The sequence below is a fragment of the Daldinia loculata genome (assembly GCF_022478755.1).
Source record: "Daldinia loculata strain CBS 113971 unplaced genomic scaffold F4817scaffold_15, whole genome shotgun sequence".
Lineage (NCBI taxonomy): Eukaryota > Fungi > Ascomycota > Sordariomycetes > Xylariales > Hypoxylaceae > Daldinia > Daldinia loculata.
In genome coordinates this window covers 78325-105145 of record NW_026054869.1, presented here as the reverse complement: position 1 = coordinate 105145, position 26821 = coordinate 78325, and the positions used below count along the sequence as shown (strand labels likewise).

General features: G+C 49.2%; 9 protein-coding genes across 9 annotated transcripts; 3 read left to right on the top strand and 6 right to left on the bottom strand.

Moving 5' to 3' along the window:
* Window positions 1–1208: 1208 nt before the first annotated feature.
* Window positions 1209–1593, top strand: F4817DRAFT_314392 (uncharacterized protein; the record flags this gene model as incomplete). The annotated part of the gene is made up of 3 exons (XM_049300394.1): window positions 1209–1235; window positions 1298–1357; window positions 1438–1593. The coding sequence occupies 3 exons, from the start codon at window positions 1209–1211 to the stop codon at window positions 1591–1593; spliced, it is 243 nt and encodes an 80-aa protein (XP_049160491.1).
* Window positions 1594–2471: 878 nt separating this feature from the next.
* Window positions 2472–3904, bottom strand: F4817DRAFT_332855 (uncharacterized protein). The gene is made up of 2 exons (XM_049302698.1): window positions 3440–3904; window positions 2472–3385 (listed from the first exon to the last, which is right to left on the bottom strand). Exons 1-2 carry the CDS (start codon window positions 3822–3824, stop codon window positions 2682–2684), a joined length of 1089 nt encoding a protein of 362 aa, XP_049160490.1. The 5' UTR covers window positions 3825–3904; the 3' UTR covers window positions 2472–2681.
* A 201-nt stretch (window positions 3905–4105) lies between these two features.
* Window positions 4106–4772, bottom strand: F4817DRAFT_332854 (uncharacterized protein). The gene has a single exon (XM_049302697.1). The coding sequence runs from the start codon at window positions 4674–4676 to the stop codon at window positions 4377–4379; it is 300 nt and encodes a 99-aa protein (XP_049160489.1). The 5' UTR covers window positions 4677–4772; the 3' UTR covers window positions 4106–4376.
* Window positions 4773–8998: 4226 nt separating this feature from the next.
* F4817DRAFT_314389 (DFP-domain-containing protein) lies at window positions 8999–10204 on the bottom strand (the record flags this gene model as incomplete). Its single annotated transcript, XM_049300393.1, has 1 exon — window positions 8999–10204. One exon carries the CDS (start codon window positions 10202–10204, stop codon window positions 8999–9001), a length of 1206 nt encoding a protein of 401 aa, XP_049160488.1.
* A 2123-nt stretch (window positions 10205–12327) lies between these two features.
* Window positions 12328–13793, bottom strand: F4817DRAFT_314388 (MFS general substrate transporter; the record flags this gene model as incomplete). Its single annotated transcript, XM_049300392.1, has 2 exons — window positions 12328–13235; window positions 13301–13793. 2 exons carry the CDS (start codon window positions 13791–13793, stop codon window positions 12328–12330), a joined length of 1401 nt encoding a protein of 466 aa, XP_049160487.1.
* Window positions 13794–14532: 739 nt separating this feature from the next.
* F4817DRAFT_357749 (WW domain binding protein 11-domain-containing protein) lies at window positions 14533–15406 on the bottom strand (the record flags this gene model as incomplete). Its single annotated transcript, XM_049305950.1, has 2 exons — window positions 14533–15266; window positions 15334–15406. The coding sequence occupies 2 exons, from the start codon at window positions 15404–15406 to the stop codon at window positions 14533–14535; spliced, it is 807 nt and encodes a 268-aa protein (XP_049160486.1).
* A 902-nt stretch (window positions 15407–16308) lies between these two features.
* On the top strand, window positions 16309–18405 carry F4817DRAFT_314386 (kinase-like protein; the record flags this gene model as incomplete). Its single annotated transcript, XM_049300391.1, has 3 exons — window positions 16309–16909; window positions 16961–17999; window positions 18051–18405. 3 exons carry the CDS (start codon window positions 16309–16311, stop codon window positions 18403–18405), a joined length of 1995 nt encoding a protein of 664 aa, XP_049160485.1.
* A 1999-nt stretch (window positions 18406–20404) lies between these two features.
* F4817DRAFT_314385 (uncharacterized protein) lies at window positions 20405–21465 on the top strand (the record flags this gene model as incomplete). The annotated part of the gene is made up of 2 exons (XM_049300390.1): window positions 20405–20485; window positions 20650–21465. 2 exons carry the CDS (start codon window positions 20405–20407, stop codon window positions 21463–21465), a joined length of 897 nt encoding a protein of 298 aa, XP_049160484.1.
* A 404-nt stretch (window positions 21466–21869) lies between these two features.
* F4817DRAFT_314384 (uncharacterized protein) lies at window positions 21870–24071 on the bottom strand (the record flags this gene model as incomplete). The annotated part of the gene is made up of 2 exons (XM_049300389.1): window positions 21870–23544; window positions 23632–24071. The coding sequence occupies 2 exons, from the start codon at window positions 24069–24071 to the stop codon at window positions 21870–21872; spliced, it is 2115 nt and encodes a 704-aa protein (XP_049160483.1).
* Between the last annotated feature and the right edge of the window lie 2750 nt (window positions 24072–26821).

Genomic DNA, 26821 nt, shown 5'->3' with positions numbered 1-26821 from the left:
TATATGTGTGTGTGTGTGTGTGTGTGTGTGTGTGTGTGTGTGTGTGTGTGTGTGTGTGTATAAGTGCTTCGAGTACGTGCGCTGATCGTGCGACGAGCCGGTATGAGATGGCGATACGGGGCTAAATCTAAATACTCCGAGAGCTCGCGTGGTGAAACCGGGCAGAACGAAACGGTTGCTTGCGGCATTCGCGCCTAGCCGTCGAATAGGTTACCTCCTGGGAGTTATTTCTTTCCAGAAGATAAATGATGAGACGAACTGGTCGTGCGAGGGAAAAGGCCTAATCCGTAGAATATGAATGCACCTACGTATAAGTATGAGTACCTAATATATACCTACATATATAGTCATATATATAGTCATATACACGTATATGTCCTTAATAGTACAACATAACCAGCTTTCCCAGCTAGGCCTGCTTGGCTGCGTTATCGGCCTAGCTCTTCTACACCGTCAGTACCTAAAGCTACTCACTCCCACTGCCCTTGCATAAAGTAAATAGTAGTACAACAATGGCCACTCGCTCGTATAGTTATAGAAAAGCAAGCTTGGCAAGCAAGCGTACCTAACATAAGGTGCCGAGCTGTCGGAGCCTTTCGCGCTAACGTGCGTACATAGTACGAAGGGGCAAGAGGAATATGGACTCGTCCAGAAACCCGGAAAGGACTAGCTGGTGGAGCTACGCCCCTAAGCCCCCCAGATTTTGACTTCGACGGGACAGGGTCCGTTTGGATCGGGGGGAGAGCTCGTGTTAGTGTACTGTTGTGCAACTCTCTAGGGAAGAGCTGAGGCAAACCATCACGATCGGAGCCACCGGGGTTTGAACTAACTAGCTAGCTACCTAGCTATCTATCTATCTGATATCTATTACTTATTATATACATCTAGTATCTAGGTATTATATGTGACCTTATCTCGCGCGGTTAGCTTGTCCGGTTATAAGAAGGGGCTTCTTCTCTCCCACGTCAGAAGCTTTATGCTCCATAGAAGTTTTCTTCTTCTTCACATGCCAGATATCAGAAACTTAACTTTACTTAAACATTTTCAAGTTGTAATTGAATATTGAATACAGACAGTACTTCACCTAGACGACTCTAGAATCCATCGAGTTAGCTCTTCATATACACATCTCTTGACTTCAACACACACACACACACTTCTCGAACTTCATCTAGTGCTGGAATATTGAACATAAAAAACCGATCAAAATGCATTGCTATTGTGCAAACTACTATGTTAGTAGTTCTCGATATTTTCTCTTGTTGAAAAATAACGTCGTCATTGACAACCGAAATAGGGATCGGTCAATTGCCAGAACAAAGTCACCCATTTCGGCCAGCGATGTAAACTCTGCACAGTACGTCTTTGATCCACATATCTAAGCCATCCAATGCCCTGTCTAGACCATTTTCTAACTTGGAGGTTGAAAAAAAATAGGTATTGAACGAAGGCCACCCGGCAAAGGAAGACCTATTCAAGATAACGTCCAACGACTACGCATATGACAGCGAAGCCGCAGACGAGGACGACTCGAGTCCAGAAGAACACGGACACGAGCGGACGATGGATCATAGCAAGAGCTCCTCGAAGTGAAGTGAAGCGAGGCGAATCAGATCGATCGAACTACATTAAGACGCTTTGACGCGGTGTTACGATAGGCGGAAACGAATACGAAATTTCCAATCATCAGACTAGAACTGGGATCAACGGGGAAAAAAACAAAACTAATAACTTCGAGAAAAACAGGAGAGAGAGAGCAATGGCTGAGCCGTGCTCTTCTCTTCGCTGCGTCGACGACGGGTAATAGAAGCCGAGCACAGGGACTGCACAGAGACACGCGCAGCGGTGACGGCGCTCCGAACAGGGCAGCTGTTCTCGAATGTCTCAAATCCTTCCTTACGATAGTACGGGGCTGGGTGTCATGGGCGTTTTGGGTTGTACGGGTGAACATACATACGTACATACATGCATGTACTAGGTTGGGCAGACAGATCAGGACGGAATTTTCGATGGAGGAGATCGGGGGGAAAATGACTTGGGTCGTTCTAATGAGATTCCACCATCGCTTCTTTTTTTCTTCTTCTTCTTCTCTGCGCTGTCTTAGACTACCTGGCTCAGGTCGGAGTTTTGCGATTCACATGTGTTGTGACGTGAGCTGTGTACCGAAGGTAAGGTATGTGCTATGTTAAGGTATATATGTGTATATGTACGGATTATGTGTATGTGTATATGTGCGCGCGTGAGGATTGGCGCTGGGATGGTGGAGGTTTGGTGCTACGGGTGGTGGGTGGGACGGAGGTCTTGTGTAAGCGCGTCATGGTAAGTATTGTGTAAGCGATGATGACATGGTGTCTCGGCTAGGATGACGATGGAGATTTGGATAGTCCATGAGCTTCGAATATGTCCGCGTCGGGGTCGAGATTCAGGGGTGATGCAGGTACCATACCAATATTAATACTAATACTCATCTCTACGCGTGAACATGATTCGCATTAGGTTACCCAATCTTAACAAATATACATACATACTTCATACATACACTGGTATTATCTTGAACATATCTCACCTCATACGCCAATATACTATAGACCCCCAGAGTGGCGACTCAGCTCCAACCGCCATGTTTCACCAGCAATTCCTGTGATCAGCAGCCACCAGCATTTAGCTGCAGTCTCACTCACTCACTTATGACCTTGCAGATGCCAGTCGAACACCTTCCTAAACAGCTCCCCGCCATTCTTCTCCACAGTCTCCCCGTGGCACGGCACAATGATTTCGGGTTCCCAGGCGGCGATCCTCCGCACGCTCTCGTTGAAGCCCGCGCGATCTCCCCCCGCGTTGCTGAGCATGTACCATAGGACCCGCTTTAGCCCCTTTGCTTCCCCCGCCGTGCTGTTGACAGATACGAACATCCGATTTAATAAGCCGTGCGAACTCTTCTCCGCCTCGGGAACCCGTGAGTACTGCTCGATGGCGGGGAGGTTGAATAGCAAGTCCGCTTGTATTAGCGCGCGGTCTGGCTTGTAGAATAGCACGACTTCCTTGTTCGGGTGCGCGTCTACAAACTCGACCTCGAAGTCTGCTGCGAACTCGTCGCTGACGCCAGCGGCGTCGCGCTTATTCGACGCGTCCCACGTGAAAGCAAAGGGTTCGTGTCCGATGCGCGGGTCGTCCTTTACTTTCTCGCGCTTCTCCTGCAGACCCTTGGGTCCGAGAAGTTTGGCGTCGGGATATGCGCGCGCCCACTCGGACAGGAATATGTGGTGCTCCATGTCCCCCGCGATGATGTACCCGACGCGGCCGCCTAGCTCGGCGACTTTGGCTTGCGTCTCGGGGGTCAGGGCTACGGGGGAGTAGACTGCTAGGGTGCCGGAGGTGAGGCGTACTGGGATTGGTTAGGATATTTTAGGCTCGGAGCCGGAGTTGGAGATTTGCTTACTTATGGTGCCGCGACCGCCGATGCGGAAGATGCCGACTCGTGCGAATGGTACGGAGACGGTCACGATGTTAGGCGTGATGTTCCGGATGACGGCTACCTCGCTCGGGTTGGAGGGGACTAGTTTGGAAGACATGGTGAGAGAACGTGTGAGTTGTGTTTGTCCTGGTTGTATTCTCGTTTGTGGGTATGGGATCTTATGAGTGCTTAAGCGGAATGTATTATTGTGTTTAGTGTTGGCTATTGTTAGATAACCTCTAGATATTAACTCTTGGTGACGTCGTGGAACTTGTGTGACAAAGAATGTTTGTCTTGATGGTGGTTTACTTATAGCAATTGAACCGAGAGTGGGTTTTAATGTCCTCAGCCGAGGTTGATAAATACTCATTCTTATACGAAGTAAACTGGTGACATTACCTAGGCATTAATGAGTATTTGGAATTCAACCATATGATACCATTTGTACATACCTAGATATAGATATATGCAAATACTCGTGATTAATCTTAGGTGTTACTAATAAGGGTCACCGACGTACAGTTGACATCATGCCCTCGACAGTGTGAAGTATGGTTAAGTCGTAGTATAAATCACGATATGCACTGTACAAATTAACTTCGCCGATGGGGTGGATTCTTTTTAATTTTGAGACTTAATTCCAAATTCCAAATCAGTTCCAATATTATGCCCAAACACGATTCATTTGTCAGCTCACATCTTCACTATTCAAAAGAATACGATATACCTATCTTCTAAAAAGTGACATATAACCGGATCAAGTATTTTACGCCGAAGATAGCAAGATGAAATAAATCAAATTAAACCTCATTCATACACCGTCCATCCCGTAGTTCTAACTTAACAAATGAGCCTCGGTTTAACTCTTTAACATCACAAGTACCTAATCCCGACTAATCTTCCAACTACTAACACAAACCCCTTATAGTAAACTCCCCCTTTCATTTCCCATGAACAACTTTCCCGTCAAAAACGCAATGATGAACTCCCACAGCAGAGCCCACGACGGCCGCCTGAAGCAAAGTGCAGGCTGCTGCATCGTATTGACGTAGAAAGCTCTCTGCAGCGGCGCATTCGCCGACTTCCAAATCGCCAGCTCCCGCGCATGCGCCAGCCACATCAAACACGTCAAAAACAGGACGCCCAGGTTCACAATCGCCACCACGTTCCACCTGTCGCGCCAGAACAGCCCTCTCAGTCCCTCCCATCCGTCCCGCCACATCGCGCGCCGGGTTTCGGCCACGACTCGCTTCTCTGTCGCGACGTGGGTTTCGGCTTCCGCGCGCGCGATGGCGGCTCGAGCCTGGGCGCGCAGGGCAGCGGCTTCGGCTTCGGCGCGCGCGGTGGCAGCAGCAGCGGCGGCGGCGGCTTCGGTCCGGGCGGCTTCGGCGGCGGCGGTGGTTGCGGCGGCTGCCCGGCTGGCTGCCGCCTGTACGTCGCGGGCGCGTTGTGCGCCCTCGGCGAATTCGGGGATCACGTCTTCGAACCAGGCGACCTCCTTGGTGATGATGTTGATGATGCCGTTCATGCGCTCGATCTCGCGCTCGACGCCGACGACGCGGCGCCTGGCGAGCGCCGTCTCCGGGCCGTTCGGGTTGCGGCTGATATCCTCGTTCATGCGGGCCAGGCGTTCCGCGTACTGATCACGCATCTTGTGGTTCACCTCGAGCTCCCTCTCGAACATGCCTTGTATCTTTTGGCTTCGCGCGCCGATCCTCTCGGCTAGCTCCTCCCAGAACGCGGCGAGGGCCGAGCTAAAGTCGTTGGTGCTGCCCTGCTTCTCCGCGAAGTCGGCGGCGAGCTTCTTGATGCGGGCTGCGTGCTCGGCGATCAGGGCGCGCGTTTCGCGCTCGTGATCCGCGGTTTTGGCGAGTGCTTCTTTCTTGAAGTTTCTCAGCGCTTCTTCCAGCTGGGCGCGGGCTTCTTGCTCGGCTTTGAGGTCTTTTTCCGCTTGGGCGAGGAGCCGGCGAAGTTCGTCGGTCTCGTCTGACGATGGGTTCTTCTTTAGGTTTTCTTCTGCTTCGGCAAGAAGGCGGCGAAGTTCGTTGACGTCGTCTTCCGATGGCCTTTTCTTCAGATCTTCTTCTGCTTCAGCAAGGAGACGGCGCAGTTCATCAATCTCGTCTTCTGATGGTTTGTTCTTGAGATCTTCTTTTGCTTCAGCAAGAAGGCGACGCAACTCGTTGATCTCGTCTTCCGATGGTTTATTCTTGAGGTCTTCTTGTGCTTCAGCAAGGAGACGGCGCAGTTCATTGATCTCGTCTTCCGATGGCTTATTCCTGAGACTTTCTTGTGCTTCGGCAAGGAGACGGCGTAGTTCATTAATTTCGTCTTCCGATAGCTGCTTGTCCAGTTCGTCATCTGCATCAGCAAGGAGTTCGCGGAGTTCATCAATCTCGTCTTTCGATGGTCTATTCTTGAGATCTTCTTGTGCTTCAGCAAGAAGGCGACGCAGATCATTAATTTCGTCTTCCGATGGCTTATTCTTGAGTCTTTCTTGTGCTTCGGCAAGAAGGCGACGCAGTTCGTTGATGTCGTCTTCTGATGGTTTTTGTTCCAGATCTTCTTCTGCTTGCTTTAGATCTTCTTCTGCTTTAGCAAGGAGGCGGCGGAGTTCGTCAGTCTCATCTGCTGGTAGGTTCTTCTTAAGGTCTTCTAGCGCCTGTTCGAGCTCTCGCTCGAGTTTTTCGATATGCCTTCCGAGTTCGGCTTTCTCTTTCTCGCACTCCTTGACTGCGGCGTCAAGTTCGGCTGCCGGGACGACCGTCGGGGTGGTTGGTTTGCTCCCAGGGCCTCGCTGAAGCCTCTTGATCTCAGCATTTGCCCTGTTAAGTTCGTCCTCGACCTTCTTGAGCTCGTGCCCCTTGGCTTTGACTTGGGATTGGAGCTCCCTCTCGCGTTTTGCGAGGGTATTTGCTTGGTCCTCGAACGGCCTGAGGCGAGTGGCTTCCTTGTTGAGTTCATCGATCTTAGTATTGGCCTTCTTGAAGTGTGCCTCGAGGTCGTCGCGCTCTTTTTGGGCCTGCTTGAAGTGTGCTTCGAGGTTGTCACGCTCTTTTTGGGCCTGGTTGAATTGTGCCTCGAGGTCGTCACGCTCTTTTTGGGCTTGGTTGAATTGTGCCTCAAGGTGGTCGCGTTCTTTTTGGGCCTGGTTGAATTGTGCCTCGAGGTCGTCGCGCTCTTTTTGGGCCTGCTTGAACTGTGCTTCGAGGTTGTCACGCTCTTTTTGGGCCTGGTTAAACTGTGCCTCGAGGTGGTCGCGTTCTTTTTGGGCTTGGTTGAACTGTGCCTCGAGGTGGTCGCGTTCTTTTTGGGCCTGCTTGAACTGTGCCTCGAGGTCGTCACGCTCTTTTTGGGCTTGGTTGAATTGTTCCTCAAGGTCGTCGCGCTCTTTTTGGGCTTGGTTGAACTGTGCCTCGAGGTGGTCGCGTTCTTTTTGGGCCTGGTTAAACTGTGCCTCGAGGTTGTCGCGCTCTTTTTGGGCCTGCTTGACTTCTGTTCGTATACCGGACAATTCCCCGTGCAGTTCCACAATTTGCTCTTCAAGTTCCGCGATACGTTCTTTGGCTGCCGAGGCCTCGAGTTCATTGCCTAGGTTATCTGTTCCCCTCTCGGACGCCTCCGACGCACTCCTTATACTCCTGACACTTCCGCTCCTGAGTCTGGTAAATTCGGCTACTTTTGTCTCGAGCGTCGCTATTATTCTTTCTCTCTCTTCTAACGTGCTCCGGATACGTTTCTCTTTCTGGGCATATTCAGCAGCCCTTTCTTCAGCGTGACCCTGCTCCCTGAGGGCGATGTTTAGGGATCTTTCTAAACCTTTCAACCGCTGCGCCGCTTGCTGGTGTAGATTTTTTTGTGTTTTCCCCCAGTTCATTTCTTGTTTCAAGTCGTGATCTTTTATCCGGATTAGTTCCTTCGCTCGCTTGAGATCCTTGTCGACAGCCTTCTTTTCCTCGGCCAGTCTTTTAAATTCTTTATCTAGTTCGGAATCTTCTTTCTCTTTTCGTTTTAGGAACTTTCTATTCTCGCTCTTTAGATCCTTTACCTGTATTTTCAAATCCTCGACTTCCTCACCCTTAACAAGACCTTCATGTTCAACCTCTATTAACTGCCTTTGGTGCCCTTCTCTCACTTTGGTCATTATACCGTCATATTTCTCCTCAACACCATCCAATTCGGCGTTCACTGCCTTAAGGGCCTCTTCAGCTTTCTGATTCTCAACTACCATGAATTTGTAATTATCTTCAGCGGTTCTTAAAGATTCTTCCAGAGCTTTGAGTCGCGACTCAACCAAGTCGGGTACCAGGCTATTCAACAACTCGTGTATGATGCTCTCGACTTTGTCTTTATCGAAATCGTTATTAAAACTAACTGCTTTATCCTCCTCAAGCAGTTTTTCGTGTAGCCGTTCAGCAACATCTTTGAGGGCTGCGCTCCACGGATGTCCGGCTACTTGCGCCATGACGATGCTATGTGATGTTCTCAAAACAACAAAATAGGAAACTTACGGGTGCACATGGCGGGGTGGAAAGCTTGCCCGAGTTTAGCAGGACTTTTGTTCGTATTGCGACACAAAGAAGGCAGCATTAAAAGTCTGCGTCCGGCGGTGTTGTGTATTATGGCTTTGTCTACGTTTCCATGCGGATTTCCATGCGGATTTCTATGTGGATTCAAGTGCTTAAAAGTTTGTTAAGTTATCAGCGCATAACATTGGGTAGAATATATCGTCCCTTGAACTCGACCTCCAGTCTTTTCTCAAATCCGGTATATTTCTTTCACGTCATTATTAGGCTACCGAAAACGGAGGACAAACCCTTTCTATCAAGGACGTAGTATGTATAAGCAGCATAGCCAAAAGATCCTCCAGTCTTAAAGGCCCAGAATGGTATATTTTATCTCGTAGTTTGCCCCGAATTGGATCAAATCCCTTTATAAGTATCACATGGATTATATATCTAGCGAATCGCGTGATTTCTACCAGCCCTGTTCACTCTATTCAAACCTGTCGAATTTATTTGTGATATTAAGCAAGTCAGGTGGCATAATTGCATATCACCTAGTCAACTCTTGTGACGATTTGCGCCTTGTTCGTTACCGTTCAAACCGTGGGTCCCTCTCATCGGTGGTAGCTACCTATTCATAGGATAGGAATGAAGTAGTCAAGTGCCTAGAAAATTAGTTGTATTGTTGAAGATATGTATAAGTTCTTAGTTTGTAATTTCTTTACTCGTAGCTTCTAGAATTGTCTGTCCTTATGAAGGCTGTCAATGGTATTGATGATCGGAGAGTGGGTAGTATCTATACCACTGCCATATGATTTTACGCGACATCACGCCAGTCTGAACTGCATATAAATGGCCTAGCTCATATTTTAGGTGGCTATCAGCGTCTTGGAAAATATTCGCTTCTTGCTATATATATATAAATAATAGCGAGAGGAATACAATCACTGGATTCTACCGGGAACATCGACATTGGGAATATATACACAAAACGCCATCCATGATTTAATAAAGCAACTCACTTGGAACGAATAACCTATTACTTAGGCCCGTTCCTCTCAGCGGCTAACCCGATGTGCTTCGAGTGTAGCTCCTCGACGGCAGGTATGATCAAACTTTCAATCTCCATTTCGGGTTCGCCCTCCGGCAGCGTCGCCGGATCTAACGGCTTATTTTCTCCACTCTTTTGGTCTGATGCGCCGATCAATTCCTCGACGCCGCTCAATGTCTTCTTGCGCCGGTTGATGGGGACGCGAATCCACTTATCCTCTTGGTTGGGCGCTACGAAGACGACCTCCCACTTCCGCGTCGACAGCAGGTTCCCGATAACGAGGTGGTGCTGATACCGCTCGAGTGAGTACTTGGCCTTGTGGACGAGGATCGCTGGGTTGGTCTCTAGCTTGAACGAGACAATCATACCCTCGGGCGCCCAGCCGTCTACGAGATTTTTGAGGAATTTAGGCACAGGATCTAGGTCGACGATAAGACGCTTGCTCCGCGGCACGGCTGGTGATGAGTCAAAGTTGTCGAACGCTTCCTCTTCTTGGTTCGACGAATCCCTAGGCTCCTTTGTGACTGTCGTCGGTTCTTGTTTCTCGAGCATGTCTGTGGCGTCTGTGCTTTGAATCTTGTGTTCCGACATGCGTTCTTCCGGTACAAAGAAATCGCTTACCGCCGCAGCTAGATATAATAGGCCGTTAGGACCCAGCGGGCGCATGAGCTGTGCTACTGCGCGTAGCTCGTGCAAATAATCGGTGATAGTAACGAACGGGAGCATCAGTAGGAGGTTCTGTCGCTTAGCAGCGTTGTACTTGCGTAGCACACGCAGCATCTTGTCTTGGTGCGCCGGGTTCGCGACGACACTGCCATCTGGGTCCTCGTGCAGGAAGTCTAGGAAGCAGTCTGTGGAATGACTATAGTGCCGACTGTATGGGAGTAAACTGAACTGTCTATGCATGAAAATAACAGCATATCCAGACTCTAGAAAATACTCGGCCGATGTGGCACCTCTTGTTCCGGCGCTGAAGTTATCAATAAAGCGTACTGTTTGCTTTTCGAGAGGCACGGTAGTCCCGCCCGAGGTGACGAGAACGACCCGTCTGTTCGCCGCCGCGTGTTGATTTATAAATGATTCAGCGGCCGCAACATGCTGCGGTAAAGCCTTGGGGGGTGGGTTAGAGCTGAAGTAGGCATTTTCAACCACTTGGTCTGATGAAGCGGATGTGCTAGTAGTGTTGCTCGACATGGTGTCCTGACTTGAAGTGGAGGATATAGATGGCGACCTAGTAGAAAAGCGAGATTCTGATAGATTAAATGCGAGACTTAAAGGATGTGATAAATCTTGTTCTTTTCTAAGTGAGAAAGTGTGCTGGAGATCTAAGTCTAAGGTCTGTGACGCCATTGTGTTAGTGAGAATAGGATCGATCATGGTGAAGTGATGCAGCAATGAAGCGAACCGTCAACGTATAGGTTGATGGATGAATATATGTAGAATATATGTACCTAGGTAAGTAGAGTACCTAAGACATACATGTAGAGGCCGCGGGCTCTTGTGATAAGAATATGGGAGCTAGTTACTGGACAGGGGACACAATCGTAGTATGCATGTGCTACCGAAGCTGGCGCGGCATGGGGTGACTGATACATGTAGTAATCGCCGGCACTCCGGGTGATTTAGACGAGGTGAGACCGAAACCTCGGCCCCCGGCTCCCCCCCGGGTTAGCCGTGCGGAGGGCCACTTGTCCGGCTCGACATTGTATTAATAGAAAGGGAAGCAACGTAAAGCATACAAAGAGTGCACTACACCCGCTTACGGATTAAATTATAAACCTATAAGCCTATATCATGAGTAAATAGAGATAGACTTACTATAGGAATAACCTCGTGGCTGAACAGCCAGAACGAGTTTTATCGGTAATGTAGAAATTGCCGCAAAAATCGGTTGAGGGTTTTTGGTGAGATAAGACTTGTTAATTAGGTACGTATCTGGGATGATATTTCGGAGATAGATATGCACGATCATGCAGCTACATAAATATAGTAAGCTCCAGCTAGCCGGCTCGGATGAGAGATGATAATTGTATAGTCGTATAGTTGTATGGGTGTATGGGTCGTCAACAAGTCAACCATCAACCATCAACTTCGTCTTCGCCGCTGACGTGAGTGAATTCTGTGGGGTTATGCATCGGATGAAGGGAGATCAACGTCGAAGCTTAGACCCCAAGAGAGAGGAATGGAGTTTCGTGCGGAGATCCCTGCAGCTCTTTTCTTTTTCTTTTTCTTTTTTCTTTTTCTTTTTCTTTTTAGGTACGAAGTACATCCTTGCTAAACGCTATTACATGACGAACCATGTTCAACCTTATTCTATTATTATGTCCTTTCAATTATATGTACCTAGGTACCTATACGTGGGTATATGCCCGTATGTATGAACTTGTGGTCCTTTCCATCCTACGCTCCACTTCACATGTTAGATTAGGTACCTCATATCAATATATTTTTTCTCAACATTCACTTATATGCAAGTACACTAACCCTAGTACAGTAAATACTCGATATAACGAATCGCAAAAAACATGGGTTCAAATTCGTTATATACTGAATTCGCTATTAAGCAGAAAAGATACATTGATGATGTACCTCCCAAAAAGGTAAAGTGCTTAGGCACGGGCTTACAATTATAAGCTTAAGCGAAATTAAGCAAAACTTTTCCTAAAATAGCTAAATGCTAAGCTAAAAAAGGTATAACCTCACATTTTATATAACGAATTTGGTGGTGACTAATCACCAAAACTAACGAATTTCGTTATATAAAAAAATTCGTTAAAATACATACAAATTCTTAAAAACATAGGATCAAATTCGTTATATCCTAAATTCGCTATGTAGTAGATTCGTTATATCGAGTGTTTACTGTATATCGCTTCAACCCTGTCGCTTTATTTCCGTCTCCTGTTTTTCTCTATCTACCTTAGGTATGTATAGAGATACCCGTAATTATGAATCCTCGAGTCCAGCGATCGCCTGTGATCGCCTGTCTAAGACTACCTCTTAGATGTTCTAATATGACCTTACCCATTAACCTTTAATCCTTAGAAACCCCCTTCGCAGCGGAGATACGTACATGTATAGACAAAAACACGGGAAACCCCAAGTATCTGCCAAAATACATACAATGTTCATGAACCAATTTCTCTAATAATCCCATAACTTTTCCGGTTCCTCTCTATGTTTATGTTGTGCCGTACCCCAAAATTCTATTCCCAAAACCGGCCGGATACCTGATACCGAGGAATTTATTTCGAGGTACTCAGCCCTTCATGCCACCCAAGGTGATAGAAAACCTTAGATGGCCAAACTCGCCTTAGCTAGAAGTTAGCGGAAAGTGACCATCCCACTTTCTCCGCCCTAGCCGCGTACATAGCGACGACAGAAATAACCTGGGTAAGCCCCGTAAATACGATAAGACCCCAGTAGTTACCATCGGCAGCCTTGACGATGGAACCTGCAACGGGAAGGCCGAGTAGGACAGCAATAGAAACAATAGTGTAACAGGTAGCATAATATCTACCGTAGTTCTGCGTTTGGCATAACTTTCCCACGCAGACTGGAGTAATGCTAATGTTATTGCCCGTCGAAAAACCAAACATGACGGCAAATATGACGAGCCCCGGAGTCGTGTGGCCAAACGGCAACCAAACGACATAACACGCAAATATTGTGGCGCAAAGAGAGATCATATTTGTGTTGAAGGCACCGATTTTATCCGCCCACCACCCGGGTAATGCACGCCCAAACACCGACGCCGCATTGAGAATAGGCAAAATCTGGAAGGAAAAGCTTTCACTAAAGCCGTTCGCGAGTGCGTAACTCGAGATGTAGGCGAGCGGGATAAGAAGCCCGAACTCCAGGAAGAAAACGCTGATGGTAAGGAGCAAAAAAGACTTTTCCTTTAGAATACGAAAGTCCGGATGCGGGCTTGCGTTGTGAGCCGGAGGCAACCGCCTCTTAACTAAAAGACCGGCAAAAGTAAGTAGGAAAAGGCAAATAAAACCTAGGATGCGGATTGTCCATCCCCATCCCACCCTGTCGAAGAGACTTTGCATTATCAGTGGAAAAATTACGCCGCCCAGTCCACCGCCGGTACTTGCGAGCCCGGAGGCAAACCCACGGCGCTCATTAAAAAAGTGCCCAATGGCTGTGAGACACGGAGTGAATAGAAATGATGTTGCTATTCCATTAAGGATGCCCCAGCTGAGCATAAAATGCCAATATTCTACACAAAGTTAGCATGAATACTCTTTCTATAAAGTAAGATGGAAAGAAAAGGGGGCAACATACCTGTACAGATGCTCAGCAGCATAACACTTGCGACAACAATTATACCGCCTGGCCCAACTAGCCATCTAGGCCCGTATTTGTCAAAAAGCGGTCCGATATACACGCCGCAGAGAAAACACAATGCTGTATATAAAGAAAAAATCCACCCAACGATACCCTCATCGTAGTTGGAGAGCTGGTGCGTTGCAACGTACGTCTGAAGCGTTGCAATGCTGTTCATCAGCCCCAACGAGGCAAGAAGACCACACCATGATCCAAAGACGACAATCCATGCCTCTAACCCTCCTTCTGGATATGTTTCATCCCCGAGGAGGGTCTCACGCCCGGTGTTAGTATTGGTCTTGTCGACGGCCTGCCCGTAACCCTGTGCAAACAAATCAGGCTTCTGGTTTGCGTCGAAGTATCCTTGATCCTTTTCAAGGTAAGTTGAACCAGGGGTTTCTGTGGCAGGGGTCTGTTGTGGAAACTGTTCGGCTTTTTCTATATCTTCCATTGCGCCGCCGAGTCTATCTTATATATAAGCAAGACTGGTGTTATCGAGTGGTATTGAAAATCATTAAGAATCCTGATTTTTTTTTTATAGTTGGGTACGCCTACAAGCTTTTTTATAGTAGCTACAGCTACAAATTGTTCGGGACCCAAATGTTGGCACATTTTAACATCGATGACTATCTAGATCCACATTAGCGTTCGATCTCGACCGAAGGCCAGGAATATCAAGGTTACCATCCGTGCTCGGAGGCAACAGACCGCACTTTTCCAACCCCGCCAGAACCCACTTTGGCCAGTCGTCGAGCGGCAAGGTGTGAAAGACGTGATATCGCACTCTTTTTGCATATAGATTACGTCTCGAAAATTCGTACTACACAGCCGCTAGAGATCCATTCCCATTCACCTCCACAAAACCTTTAAACTACCGGTCTACCCCTGGCTAGAGTGATACCCAATGCTCCAGACTTAGGTATCTAGAACCAACAGACCTTTTGATAAGCTATATTTCTTACCAGGAATCGGTCTCTGGCTGCAGGCACCAGCGACGAAGGGACGGCACGTCCCTCCTTCAGGAAGCAGGGGAACACTACCTAGGTTGGATTTAGCCAAAGTGTAACAACCAAGCTCTGCACTTTATCAGCTTTAGCTAGGAACCGCCGCACTTTCAACTAATAGGAATGGACCCGACTCTAACGGCCACCCGCGAGAATAAGTTAGATGGTTATTGAATTTCGATAGGCTCAATCTTGATCGTCTTCCACTTCCTCCATCGAAACTTTCTGGGGCCCTGTCGTCGTTGTGAGTTCTGACGCGTCATTTTGGGCTGGAGTAGTTTTGAGGTAGCCTTCTTTCTCCAAACGGTCTGCTTCTTCAGGCTCCATTAGACCACCGTGGCCTTTGCTCTTTTCCATCTTCATCCGAACTGCCGTGGGCACGAATGCGCTAACGGCTTCCTTACGCAAATCGCGTACTATTGGTTTCGATTCATATACCGTCTTAGATTCTACCGGCGCGGTTGGCGGCGGTTGCTTGTCTTGACCGCCCAGCGGTGTATCGTTTGCATTTCGTGCCGCCCTGCGTTTCGCATACCATTTGTCTAATATCTCCTTCGGAATTGGCGGCGGCGTGTCTCGTGGCATAGGGATACTTTTGACATCGTCTGGCACGTCGCTATCGCTGCTTAGGCCGTCATCGCCGCCTCTTCTTCGCTTGCCTAGCACATTATTGTTCCCTTGACCGTCGCCTCTAAAGCCACCACTACGGCCAAAAGATGGCGCCTTGTCGCCCAGTGCTTCCCTAGCTTTATTAACTGCTTTCAGGTCGCGTTCCAACCCTTCTAGTACCGATTCTTCGTGCTTAGTGAGTTTGCCGCCGCTAGAGGTAATCTTCTTCAGGTCGTCGATCTGCTTCTGTAACCTCTCGGGGTTTCGCTTTGCGAGCTTCTCATTTCGGCGGGCGGCGGCTTCTGCCTTGCCTACGAGTAGACTGTTAGTAGGTGTTCAATATCGTCGTCGAACGTCATGATAGCGATACGTAATTACCTTTCTTGAGCGCTTTGGCCTTGTCAGCTTTGCGCTGAGCTTGCACTGGGTTGAAATTCTTCTCCTTCGGCATGGTAGTCAAATAACAAGGTATATACAGCTACTGCAAGAGATTGATGGTCGTTAGAAACTGCGTTGCACTTCAACATAAATCGTGTGGAAACGCGCCGTTGGGGACAGGGAACATTGAAGTAGGTACGTAGGTAGTTATGAAATATGGGTTCTTGCAGGATATTTGAGCCTTGTGCAGCGCTATTGCATCACATCAATGCACAGTGTGATACTCGAGCAATTTAAACGGTATCACTATTCCCCATTGATGATAAGACGAGCCGGACGATAAGCAGATAAAGTTGACAGGGGATAGCGCCAGGGCAGCCGGGTCTATTCTAGCTTGAGGTTAGGTGCATACGGTACGTACATACTGGGTAACCAACCGTGGCACGTAGCAGCCGTAGCAAGGGAAGGGGAGATCTCAGCAACCAGGTGCGTACAACAGAAAGCTTAGGCGTTTCGTAGTCTAGCGGCTGCCGGGGTGACAATGTTGACTTTTGACTTTACATATCTCGATTTACATAATTTGAATCTATTATTGTGTCTATTATTATTGTTCCCCAAGAATTCAAGACCCCGCCATCCTCTCATTGCAGCCCAATTGCGAACATATCCCACATATCCCACCTTTCATTCTTCCAACCGGCATGTAATAAAAACAAGCATCATTTGGTTGCTAGTGATCAACCATCGTGCATGGAGTTTGGATCTTTCTTCTTGCATCTTGCATAATCCCTCGAACGAGAATTGGTCTTATACTTTATCAATTAGATCCATCTTCATCTTTCTGCCAATTGCTCCCATAGCGAGCCCCTCTCTTACCCCGGGCTTCGTGTTTATTCGATCGTCCTTCGACGCTCCAACGCTTCAACGCTTCAACGCCAGAAATTACTATAGCCTTCTTCATCGGTGTCTTCAGCTATGGCAAGCTTCCTTTCCACCATGTTTCCCTCTCCAGGCCCAAAAGACGCAAAGTCACCCGTTTCAGACCTTCCAGGCACGCCGACCAAGAACACATTCATCACTCCCATATCAACACCTCAGGGTAGCCCGAGCAAGAAGACGATACCTCCAGGAGCCAACGAACTTCCTACTACATTCGATGCATTGAAACTCAACCCAGTTTCTCTCGATAGCCCTGTTAGATTTGGGAGACCTCAGAATGGAGCTAGCCCTCTATCGCCGGCCAAAAGCAACATCCAACCAGCTGATGATGGATACCTTCCGACTGCATCCCCCACTGTGGATAACAGCATCGTTCATAAGACTGGGGAGCCCGCGGGAACTCCCTTAAAGAAGCAGGGACAGGAGAACACGCCACCGTCTAGAATCCCGGTGCGAGACTCCGTCTATCAGCACAACCAAGCTGCAATATCGCGTGCAGAACTCTACCAGCTCCGAGGCACTCGGCCAATAACGCCTACGACTAAGAGATTTAACACCTCTCGCGGTCTTACTCCTGAAGAAATGGAGCTTCTGAAGAAGCCCAACGTTCGCCGTCTAGTTAACGTCACGCAACTGTGTAAGACCATCTTGCCTAGTTAACCATGTTTCCACTACTGACTGCTTGAAGACTTCCTAGACTACTACTTCGACCTGCTCACTTATGTCGGCGCCAGACAGTCACGGCTAAACGCCTTTAAGGCTGAGGTACCAGCGCCTCCGGAAACTGACCAAGAAGAGTACAATCAGTTGTGGCAAAGGTACACCGGCAGAGAGCGAGCAAATCTCCGCAAGCGTCGTATACGCCTTCGACAGGGTGACTTCCAAATCCTGACCCAGGTTGGTCAAGGAGGCTACGGGCAAGTGTTCTTGGCCCAGAAAAAGGATACCAAGGAGGTGTGCGCCTTGAAAGTCATGAGCAAGAAGTTGCTCTTCAAGCTGGACGAGATCCGCCATGTCCTCACGGAAAGAGATATCCTTACCACTGCCAACAGCGAGTGGCTCGTCCGCCTCTTGTACTCGTTCCAAGACGACAAGAATATCTATCTTGCCATGGAATACGTACCTGGTGGAGACTTTAGAACTCTCCTCAACAACACCGGCGTCTTATCCAACCGTCATGCTCGCTTCTATATCGCCGAGATGTTCTGCTCCGTGGATGCACTTCACAAGCTGGGCTATATTCACCGAGATTTGAAACCAGAAAACTTCCTTATTGATTCTACGGGCCACGTCAAACTAACCGACTTCGGCTTGGCGGCTGGCAATGTTGCATCTTCAAAGATCAATTCGATGCGTATCAGACTCGAGAAGGCTTCCGAGACAACTGTACCGTTTGGTAAAGCTATGGATAAACGAACCGTGGCAGAGCGCCGAGAGGGTTATCAAACCATGCGTGAGAGGGACACGAATTATGCGAAATCCATAGTAGGATCACCAGATTACATGGCTCCGGAGGTACTCCGCGGCGAGGAGTACGACTACACTGTCGACTATTGGAGCCTGGGATGCATGCTATTCGAAGCCCTCACCGGATTTCCTCCCTTCGCAGGTTCTACGGCCGATGAGACGTGGCATAATCTGAAGCATTGGAAAGAAGTGCTTAAGCGACCGGTCTGGGAGGATCCGAACTATTTCTTAAGTACCCGTACCTGGAACTTCATCACTACGTAAGTTTTGTGCGAGTATTACAGTGAAAAAATAAGGCTAACCAGCTCTAGGTGTATCAATTCGAGATCCAAGCGGTTTTCCAATATTAAGGATATCTTCGAGCATCATTATTTTGCCGAAGTAGATTGGAACACGCTGAGAGAGTCGAAAGCCCCGTTTGTACCCGAGCTGGATTCGGAGACGGACGCCGGGTACTTCGATGATTTCACCAATGAAGCTGATATGGCCAAGTACAAAGAAGTCCACGATAAACAACAGGCTCTTGAAACCATGGCCGATCGAGAAGAGCAGATGGGCAAGGGCCTCTTCGTTGGATTTACGTTCCGTCATCGAAAACCTACCACGGAGGACGGCAGCCCACGGAAGCGGATCCAGACTGACGAGACGTTTGGCACGATGCTCTAGGGTAGGCGTCCGCTGTCTAAATTCAAGAGGCAGTGACCTGCCTCGTTTTAGGTTGACAGTTTTGTTGTTCGCCGCCACATGATATCCACATGATTTGATGGCGATGGGTAGTTTTTAGACAATACCCAAGATATCGTCACACGATAACGTGGTTAATGCCACATTTTCTTTGTTTTTCGGTCAGTGGCTCCTCGAGGAGCTATTTATTGATTCCAAGAAGGGCGTTTTCAGGTTTTATGCATATTGTGTTAGGAGTTTTATTGAGGGGGTTTAATGGAGGGTATACGCGTCTAATCCCAGCACGGTTTGTTCCGAGGGAAGCCATAGGGCTTCGACGTCGAGAGGCAGGGGAGTAGCACCAGTCGTGTACAACAGTGTCGCAATAGACTGGTTTTATTTCAGCCTCAGGTATAGCCTACTATGTACCATCTTTGGTGCCCTGTTAAATTTTCTGTCCCGATGAGCATATGCTTACGTCTTCAATATTGAAACGTCGAAGTTGATCGGCAGACTACACGTCAGTCATCGATATGGACATTCCAGGCTTTCTATAATGAAGAAGAAGCTTGCTTTCAGGTGCGTAAAAGCTCGATTTTACAATACTGTTTGTTACCTAATCCAAATTCAAGTCGGGCTTTGAAAGAGAAAATATTCGGCATGAAATAAATAAGGTTAAATCTTGTCTAAAAATACAAGAGAGCAGTAAGCAAAGAAACTCGCGTGATTTCGGTACCGGAAAGCTGCCAGACTTGCCCATTTGAGGACTACCAGACCACCGAGATCACCGCTAATTGGTCATAAGTATGCTTCACCAAGCTCTCGGACGTCCCCAATGCTTAACCCCGCGCAAACAAGCCTCCATTTACAAGGCACAACCTGGCACTGACGAAGCTTAATAGTACCTACTTAGCCACCTAGTTCCCGGTAGAGGAGAGTGAATGATCGAATGTGTCCACGGTTGATCTAGGATCGTACTATGTATACCGTCATGCTATGTGAACTAGGTGTGGGAAAGTCGATCGACAAGTTGCCTTGCATTCAGTTGCCTTAGACACAGATTGGCTACTCCTCACGGCGATATACTGCGTGTCGGTAGGCCGAGCATGGGCGATTACGACTCCTACGGTACCGGCAAGCCTGAAGCTAATACATAGGTATAGCCAGCCCAGCTTACGCGACCTACATAGTACGTACGTCGTGGCTCTTGTCGGACGGCATATCCCGAGCCGGTCCTCCACCAACCACGTTCACGCTGTCTTCCCCAGATATGGTCGTACATAGACGCCATGTATCTATTCTCTTCTCTCGCGGGCGGCGAGCTGCTGCGTGGACGCGCGGCTTCAGCTGGGCTCACGCGTGTAGGATCTGCAACTAGGGAGAAAGGTCTTCTGGAAGCTTACATGTCCCGCCGCGAAACTCAGCCCGAACTTGTCCTAACCTTATTTTTTTCTTCTTTTTTGCATCTCTTTCCTTTTTCCCATCTCCGCCCCCGAGCTAAGGTTTGTAGGTATGTATGTAGTAGCCGAGCCAATGTTCGCAAGTGCGTACTTGGAGAGGAGAGGAGATGATCACACGTGCCGAAAATTAAGGGTACTTGGACAGCAAGCAAGCAAGCAGACAGACAAAGATTGGTAGGCGAAGGCGAAGGGGAGGGCGATGACGAACGGTCTTCGCAGCCCTGGTGTTGGACACGCTCGTCTTGGTTACGTGATGGCCCTTGACATACATGACACAAAAGTCTCGACTGCTGATCCATCCGGCCTTTGTTCGGCTACCTAGAGCTAGCTACCTACCGGGGAGAGAAGCATATAAGTATATGCTCTCGTGTTTTTTTCCTCGACTCTGTATGCTTTCTTCGGTTCTTCCTATCTCCACGTGTGCTCGAAGGCTTCCTGGCATCTTAGAGTAAACACTGTTGGTCTTGGAATATAGAAAGTAGATATACATTCGTTCGTACATACATACATACATACCGCTTATACGAGTCCGCTTGGGGAAGATGAAGACATCAACCGTCGCCATCGTCTTGGCACCTGCGGCCGCTTCTGCGCAGTGGTGGAGAGGCGCTCCGGGTTGTGCTGTGAGTTCTTCTCTTTCTACTCTCTTGCCTGCTCCTCTAGTCCGCCTGCTCACTATACCCCTTCCCTCCTACTGTATACGCCCTCCCTACTTTACCCATTCCCTATCTAACTACACTCCTTCATGTGCTATTCAGCCCAACCCACTAACATTCCCCCCCTAAAGCAATCTTGTCTCTCCACTGCCTGGTCTAGCTCCACCGCCACCGTAACCAGCGACTGGCCCGCGCAGTCCGAGTACTGCGACTCGGACCACGGCAGCAGCATCAACTCGTGTATCAGCAGCGCGTGCGCCACGTCATCCTCCTCCACCGCCTTCGAGTCCTACACCTCGCTCTCCAGCTCCCTGTGCTCCCGGTACTCTGAGTGTACGTCCGCCGGTAGCACTGGCGTCCGCACAGTCACGTACTCGGGCGGACCCGTCACCTGGGCTGCGCCAGGAGGCTGGGGCGGCGGCGCAAAGGCGTTTGGCGGCCCCTTTGGCAACGACAACGGGCCCCCGAACGCGTCGGCTATTTCGTCCGCGGTCGACTCGTATAAACAGTATTGGAGCGAGTGGGCGTCGGCCTTCCAGTCGTCGCGCACGTGGACCGGTGGCGTGGCTACCGTCACGGGCTGCACGTTCGACGGTTCCCCGTGGTATGTAGGGCCTGGATGTGGTTGGAACGGGGTAGGCGGGTTTAACGGTTGGGTTGGTTGGGGATCGGGCTGGAGCTGGGGACCGACGACTACGGAAACAGTCACATTTACGACTACTGATACCGCCGGCGCTACGATAACTGGGACGGGACTCGCGGCTGTGGCGCTGGCCGTGAGCGGTACGCTGACTACGTCTACGACGCTGGGGACGCCAACGGCGACGGTGGGCACAGAGAGCGGTGCGGCGCCGGTGGGGATGGGACCGGGTGCTGAGGGCTCGGTTGTTACGGGTATGATGGGGATTGCGCTAGGGGCGATATTGGTTGTTGCTGGTATGCTATGAGGGAACTTATCTTTATCTATATACCTCTTGCTGGATATAGGGGCTAGGTTTGCTTAGATTGGTCTTCAGAAGGCATGTCTACGTGAGCTTCATTCCTTTCGGATTGATGAGGGAAATGAGATGGCGTCTTGGGTATACGAATGGAGTTTTGCTACTTTGATAGGTATAATACAAAATGAGGCGTTTAATGTATGGAGCTACTTATAATGCGATAGGAAGAAAAATGATTAATGATTACCTACGCTTAGACTACGTGAGAGTGGTCAGTTTAATGTGGAATTAAGTATATCGATTTCTTCTGTAGTGGTTTTTCATTACTAGAGATCTAAGAAAAGGGGAAGAAGTATGTAGAACACAACGCATGATATTGTTGGCTTTGCTACCTACGGTACGCTACGCTACGCCTAATTCTCATCATCTGATGGGAACAGAATACTCGTCCCAACCGTATTCGTCGATACAGGCGAAATTTCCGGTCCTTTTGCCTCACCACTGCCGTTGACAGGCCAGTCTTCTTCTTCTTCTTCTTCTCCCACCGTGTAGATCGTATCCCTGTTCGATCGAGAGTTAGATTGTCCCGCGGGTGTGCTAGGCGGCAACAGCTGCATTCCCGCTTCTCCTATTCCTTCTCCGCTCGTTTCCTGTCCAGTTCCTACTAAGCCTTCTTGTCGAGAATCCTGAAAATCCCTCTGCGTTCGCGGTATCGTAGGGGAGTCCTTCAGCGGTGGCGCTAGTGTTCCCGAATCCTGGCCCGCTGGCCCCACGAGCCCAAGGGGTAATGCCGTAGGCAATGCGGCGGCGCGAGTACCCTCTTTCTTCTTGCTATCATCATGCTGGCCAAGACTAGCCTTTACCCTCGACGCGGGCGTAGGAGTGAAGTGCACCGAGTCAAGAGCCCGCTGCTGCTGCTGTCGTCGAGGCGGCGTAGGGGGCAGCGGTATAGAAGGAGGTCCGCTGGCCGGTGGCTGGAACGTCGTAGATACCTTGCGCCTGTGCCAAGCACGATCACCAAGGGTGGCTTCGGGACGGGCAGCCGGTGTTGGGCTCGACACGCTGGGCTTGGCGTTGAAATCGAAATTGAACTGGCCGGTGGATGCTGCCGACGGCGTCAGGGGTTTCAGGGGATTTCCTCGCCACTGGACTGACGAACTTGTTGCGGATGGAGGCGGGCTGGATGGCGAGGGGGTCGCTACTGGCACAGAAGGGCCGCCGCGGACTTCGTCCATTAGTTTGTTGTACAGGGTGTCACTTTCAGAGGTTGGCAATGAAGCTGTCGTGAGACGCGCGGAGTGGTCAGGATGACGGAGACGGGTGCCGGACTCGAGAGCGGGTGTGGAGGGCATGAAGTATGCGCCGTCTGTTGATGCGCCGGTACTTAAGTCTTCATCCCTTTTACCATATCCACGTCCATAGCCGTCCCCGGCGACAGGTCCGGTTCCTTTGTTCAGATCATGAAGTTGATGTCCCGTAGTATCGATCGCGCTTGGGACTGGTCGTCGCGGGGGTTGCTTGTCATTGTCCTCGTGCTGCTCCTCAGGTATAACTATAACCTCTTTACGTGCGGCCTCCTGGAGCTTCTTCCGCTTATAGGCTCGGACACATAGAACTATGAACGCTGCTAGGATGATGGCGCTCGAGACACTACCTGTTATCGCGGCTATGGTAGGCCCGGTGGTTGGCGCATCAGGAGGATCTGATGGCGTTGAAGATGGAAGAAGTGATGACGAGGGTATGATTGCCTTCCCTGATGTCTCCTGTGAATCTCCTATGGTTTCGGTTCCTGTAGGCTCTAGGCCATCTGTAGCTTTGAGAGCCGCACTCGTATCGACAGTGGAAGATAGTGAAGTTCCTGTAGGGGTGTTCCCGCTCTCGTCTCCTTTCTCATCGCTCTGGCTGCTATCCTGGGTTTTGGCATGACTTGTAACCTTGTCGCTCTCGCTAGCAAGAATGAGAGTATATACGGCGACCGTATCCGCTCCTCCACATGATAGCCCTGAATCGCCGGTACAAGGCATGTTGCAATCCCCAAGAGTAAGTTTACGAGCTTCTGCCACAAGTTTCAATCCGCAGAAGCACTCTCTGGTACCCGATTCATTAGTATCACGTATAGGTACAGGTAGAATAGCTTGGAGATTGCTAGTAACGCAGCAGGGTATGATCGTTTACCTTCCATTACTCAGTCCAACAAGTCCATAATGATCAGAAGTCTTCTTTGGCGGGTCCAACTCGTCACAACCTTCAAGGCAAGCCCGTATCGTGAACTGGTCATCAGGCACCGTAGTGAGGACTACATAGTCCCCTTCTTTTCCGAAAAGATTTCCTTCCCGGTTGCCGGCTCCGGCCCCGGCCCCGGCCCCGGCCCCTCGTCCGTAGCACCCTAATAACGAATACATCGAATCTGGTGGTGCTGCAGCAGGGTTGTATGCTATTGTTGTTGTGATCGTGATAGTTAAGTGGACGATGGGTGGACCTAGTATTCCCAGTTCTGAAGTGCTTCCACCTGTCCATTCATTGTCACATCTTGATTGAAAGAGTAGACCAGTCCATAACAAAGTTTGAAGGCAGGTCCGCTTAAAATTAAAGTCTGCCGAGACTATCGCCAACATCGTCCTGACGATGTATGTTTATTTTGCAATGAGCCATTATGCCTAAGTGCCCAAGTAGAGCAGCATATTCCATAAGTTCCCGTCAGTCCCCATCGCCGTTGAGTTGACCCATACACAAAGGGACCGTTGACAACACTAAGTCGAACAAAGAGCCTTGCCTCGCTTGCGGCTTTGTGAGGCCATTTTGATCAATTGAGAAAGCCATTTCTCATCAGCAGGATTAAGCCTCATAGCTTAAGAGTTCCAATCTTCACCAATCTTACCACAGGAGTGAAACTCTTATTCGGTGGCTCTCAAAGCTAATAGCATGGAGGAAACAGTATCAACAAGAGGATCTAAGACGGAACGACAAAGATGGATGGCTTAGCAGCTTTATGAGATTGAATAAGGCTTAGGACACGCAGATGTCCGTGTTCACATTCCTCAAGATAAGGCAGAGATTGCGTGATAGGGGGAGATAAGAATAGATCGACAAGAGGGAGAGACTCTTGCTGAGACCCCTACCGCTTCGAGCAATCTGGCGGTCGAGTTGTCATAGATATCTCTATCTAGATCTACCCCAGATACGCCGCCAACTATACTCATGCATATGTGTGTCTACCCCAGATACGTATGTCAGATATCCAAGGACAAGATAGATTCAATCATGGCTGATGTTTCTCAAGCTCAGATAGGAGCTGGGATTTACTTTTTTGGTGGAGCAGGACCTTGATGGCGCAATTAGACGACATTCTGACTTGGATTTGCGACTTATTATGTAACAAAATGCCCAGTAGCTCTTGTGACATGTTACCTAAAACAATATAAATTCTATGCCTATCCCATCTAGCTGAAAGCTAAGACTCTGAAGCTCTGTGCTATCTGGTGAACTTCTAGAGTAATGTAGAGTAACAATAGAGGGCTGTATAACCCCTGGTCACCTGCCTCATTCGAACGCCCATCAGAGATAGGCAAATGTGGTCACTTACAAGATACTCAAGGAGGAGGACTCAGATCTACCGTCTATATCTTTTAGGAGGCCCCCATTTCGTCAGACAAACGTGTTCGACCTCTCACGCATTAAGCTTACCAACAGCTCTCATTGCCAATGCCGTGGACGATAAGGGAAAGTCGTATACAAGTTGGAGTTCGCTGTCGCATTATTTACACGCCCGCGATGATTGGTCAATGGTTCGACTATTTGGCGCGGGGTCTTACTTGAGGGATCAGCGTTTGCGGTGACGCTCGAAGGAACGACAAACATCACCCGCTCGAAGCCACTCCATGCTTGTCTGACGAGAAGCAGGAGATGATGGGTAGCACGACATCATTCTTACGCGGGAGATCACTCAAATAGTAGCCAGATGACCTCACCATCAACCGGGCGCTTTTTCTTCCCTTAACCCCATCTTGATTCCTCGCTGCTACTTGAACTCGACATCACCTTTGCCTCCCCCCCCCGCGCCTAGTGGACCAGCTGACGACCCTGCCGCGTCTCTCCCCCTTGGGAAACCCCCACGCCGAGTCATTTCGTTTATTGGACGACCCCGGTCTAGCTACGAAGCTGTCGGCGGCTAGAATGGGAAACCGAGGCCGGCTACACGAGGGAAGAAAAATTGAAAGAAGGAAAAGAAATTTTCCAAAACCCGGAAAGGATGCCTGTTCACGTGGTTTTTGGCCTTTTGTGTGCCTATCCGTCTCGGTCAAATACTTCAATGCCTGTTCTGCTTGCATTGGGTGTTTGCCAACACTAACCAGTTCTAGACTGTTCAAAAATCGGGCCGCCTGTTCGTCTTTTGCCTCTGGAAATATCTTCAAGTCGGCTGTCGAACTTCCGAGCGCAGCCGCGGGGACATCCCCTAGGATTTACAACGCCTCGGGCCGGGAGTAGGAAATGCCAAACCCGGGGGAGGGAGGACGAAATCCAGAAGGCGGTCGATTTAGTACCACCGAGATCACCGGGAGGGACCTAGAACCTAACCTCTTAACCTAGCAGTTCGGTACCGGATTCTAGTATGTAAGTGCTGAAGTGCGGTTGTTGGTAGTTTGGCACGAAGTCTCGCTGAAATACAGAGTATTGATTGGTGGTAAGCACTCGGTCTTTCTCAACTGTACTATTGGTTCTACGCCTCCATCGTACTGTATTTGTAAATCATCCCTGTGTTCAAGAGTCCAACAGCTCGGTAAGACTAGACTCTCTTAGGTGTGACTTATTTACAGCTGGGTATAGCACAAGCTTAGTTAATATAATGTCATCATACTCCTCACCTTAAGTAACCTCTACTATGTATGTAACAGCCCACGATGACCTATTTCGGTAGTGCAGCCGAAGCAGAGGGCCTGGATAGGCTCAACTTTACCTTCGCGGCAACTACCGGCCCTAGTCTGGACCAAAGAACCAGTGGAATCGATTTTGATTACATCAGGTGTGTTATACATACCATGCGGTATACTACATAACTGATAAGGCCCCCCTGGGAACGAAGCCGTCATTAGCAATTGAGGCTATTTTGGACAGTCGACCCACTCCGCCGGGTTTTCAGGGTCCTAGCAAGTTCACGAACTTATGAGATGCAGGACCTGCCTGGTCTAGTGTAGTTGCTCCTTGAAGCACTCCGTGATATTGCGCTACGACAAACGTGGCGATCCCGAATTGCAAGTTGCGACGGTCGCATATTGGGAGAGAAACACTTGTACGGATTATACGACCTGCCTTATGAGAGTTGCAGACAAAAAGGGAAATATATGAGAAGCCGACTTCGAAAGCTTCT

Bases quoted from the DNA above. Each gene is read 5' to 3' on its own strand.
- F4817DRAFT_332854 (XM_049302697.1), bottom strand. From the start codon at position 4,676: ATGTGGCGGGACGGATGGGAGGGACTGAGAGGGCTGTTCTGGCGCGAC.
- F4817DRAFT_332855 (XM_049302698.1), bottom strand. From the start codon at position 3,824: ATGAGTATTTATCAACCTCGGCTGAGGACATTAAAACCCACTCTCGGT. The intron at 3,386-3,439 runs GTAAGCAAATCT...AACCAATCCCAG, and splicing joins CGGCGGTCGCGGCACCATAA to TACGCCTCACCTCCGGCACC.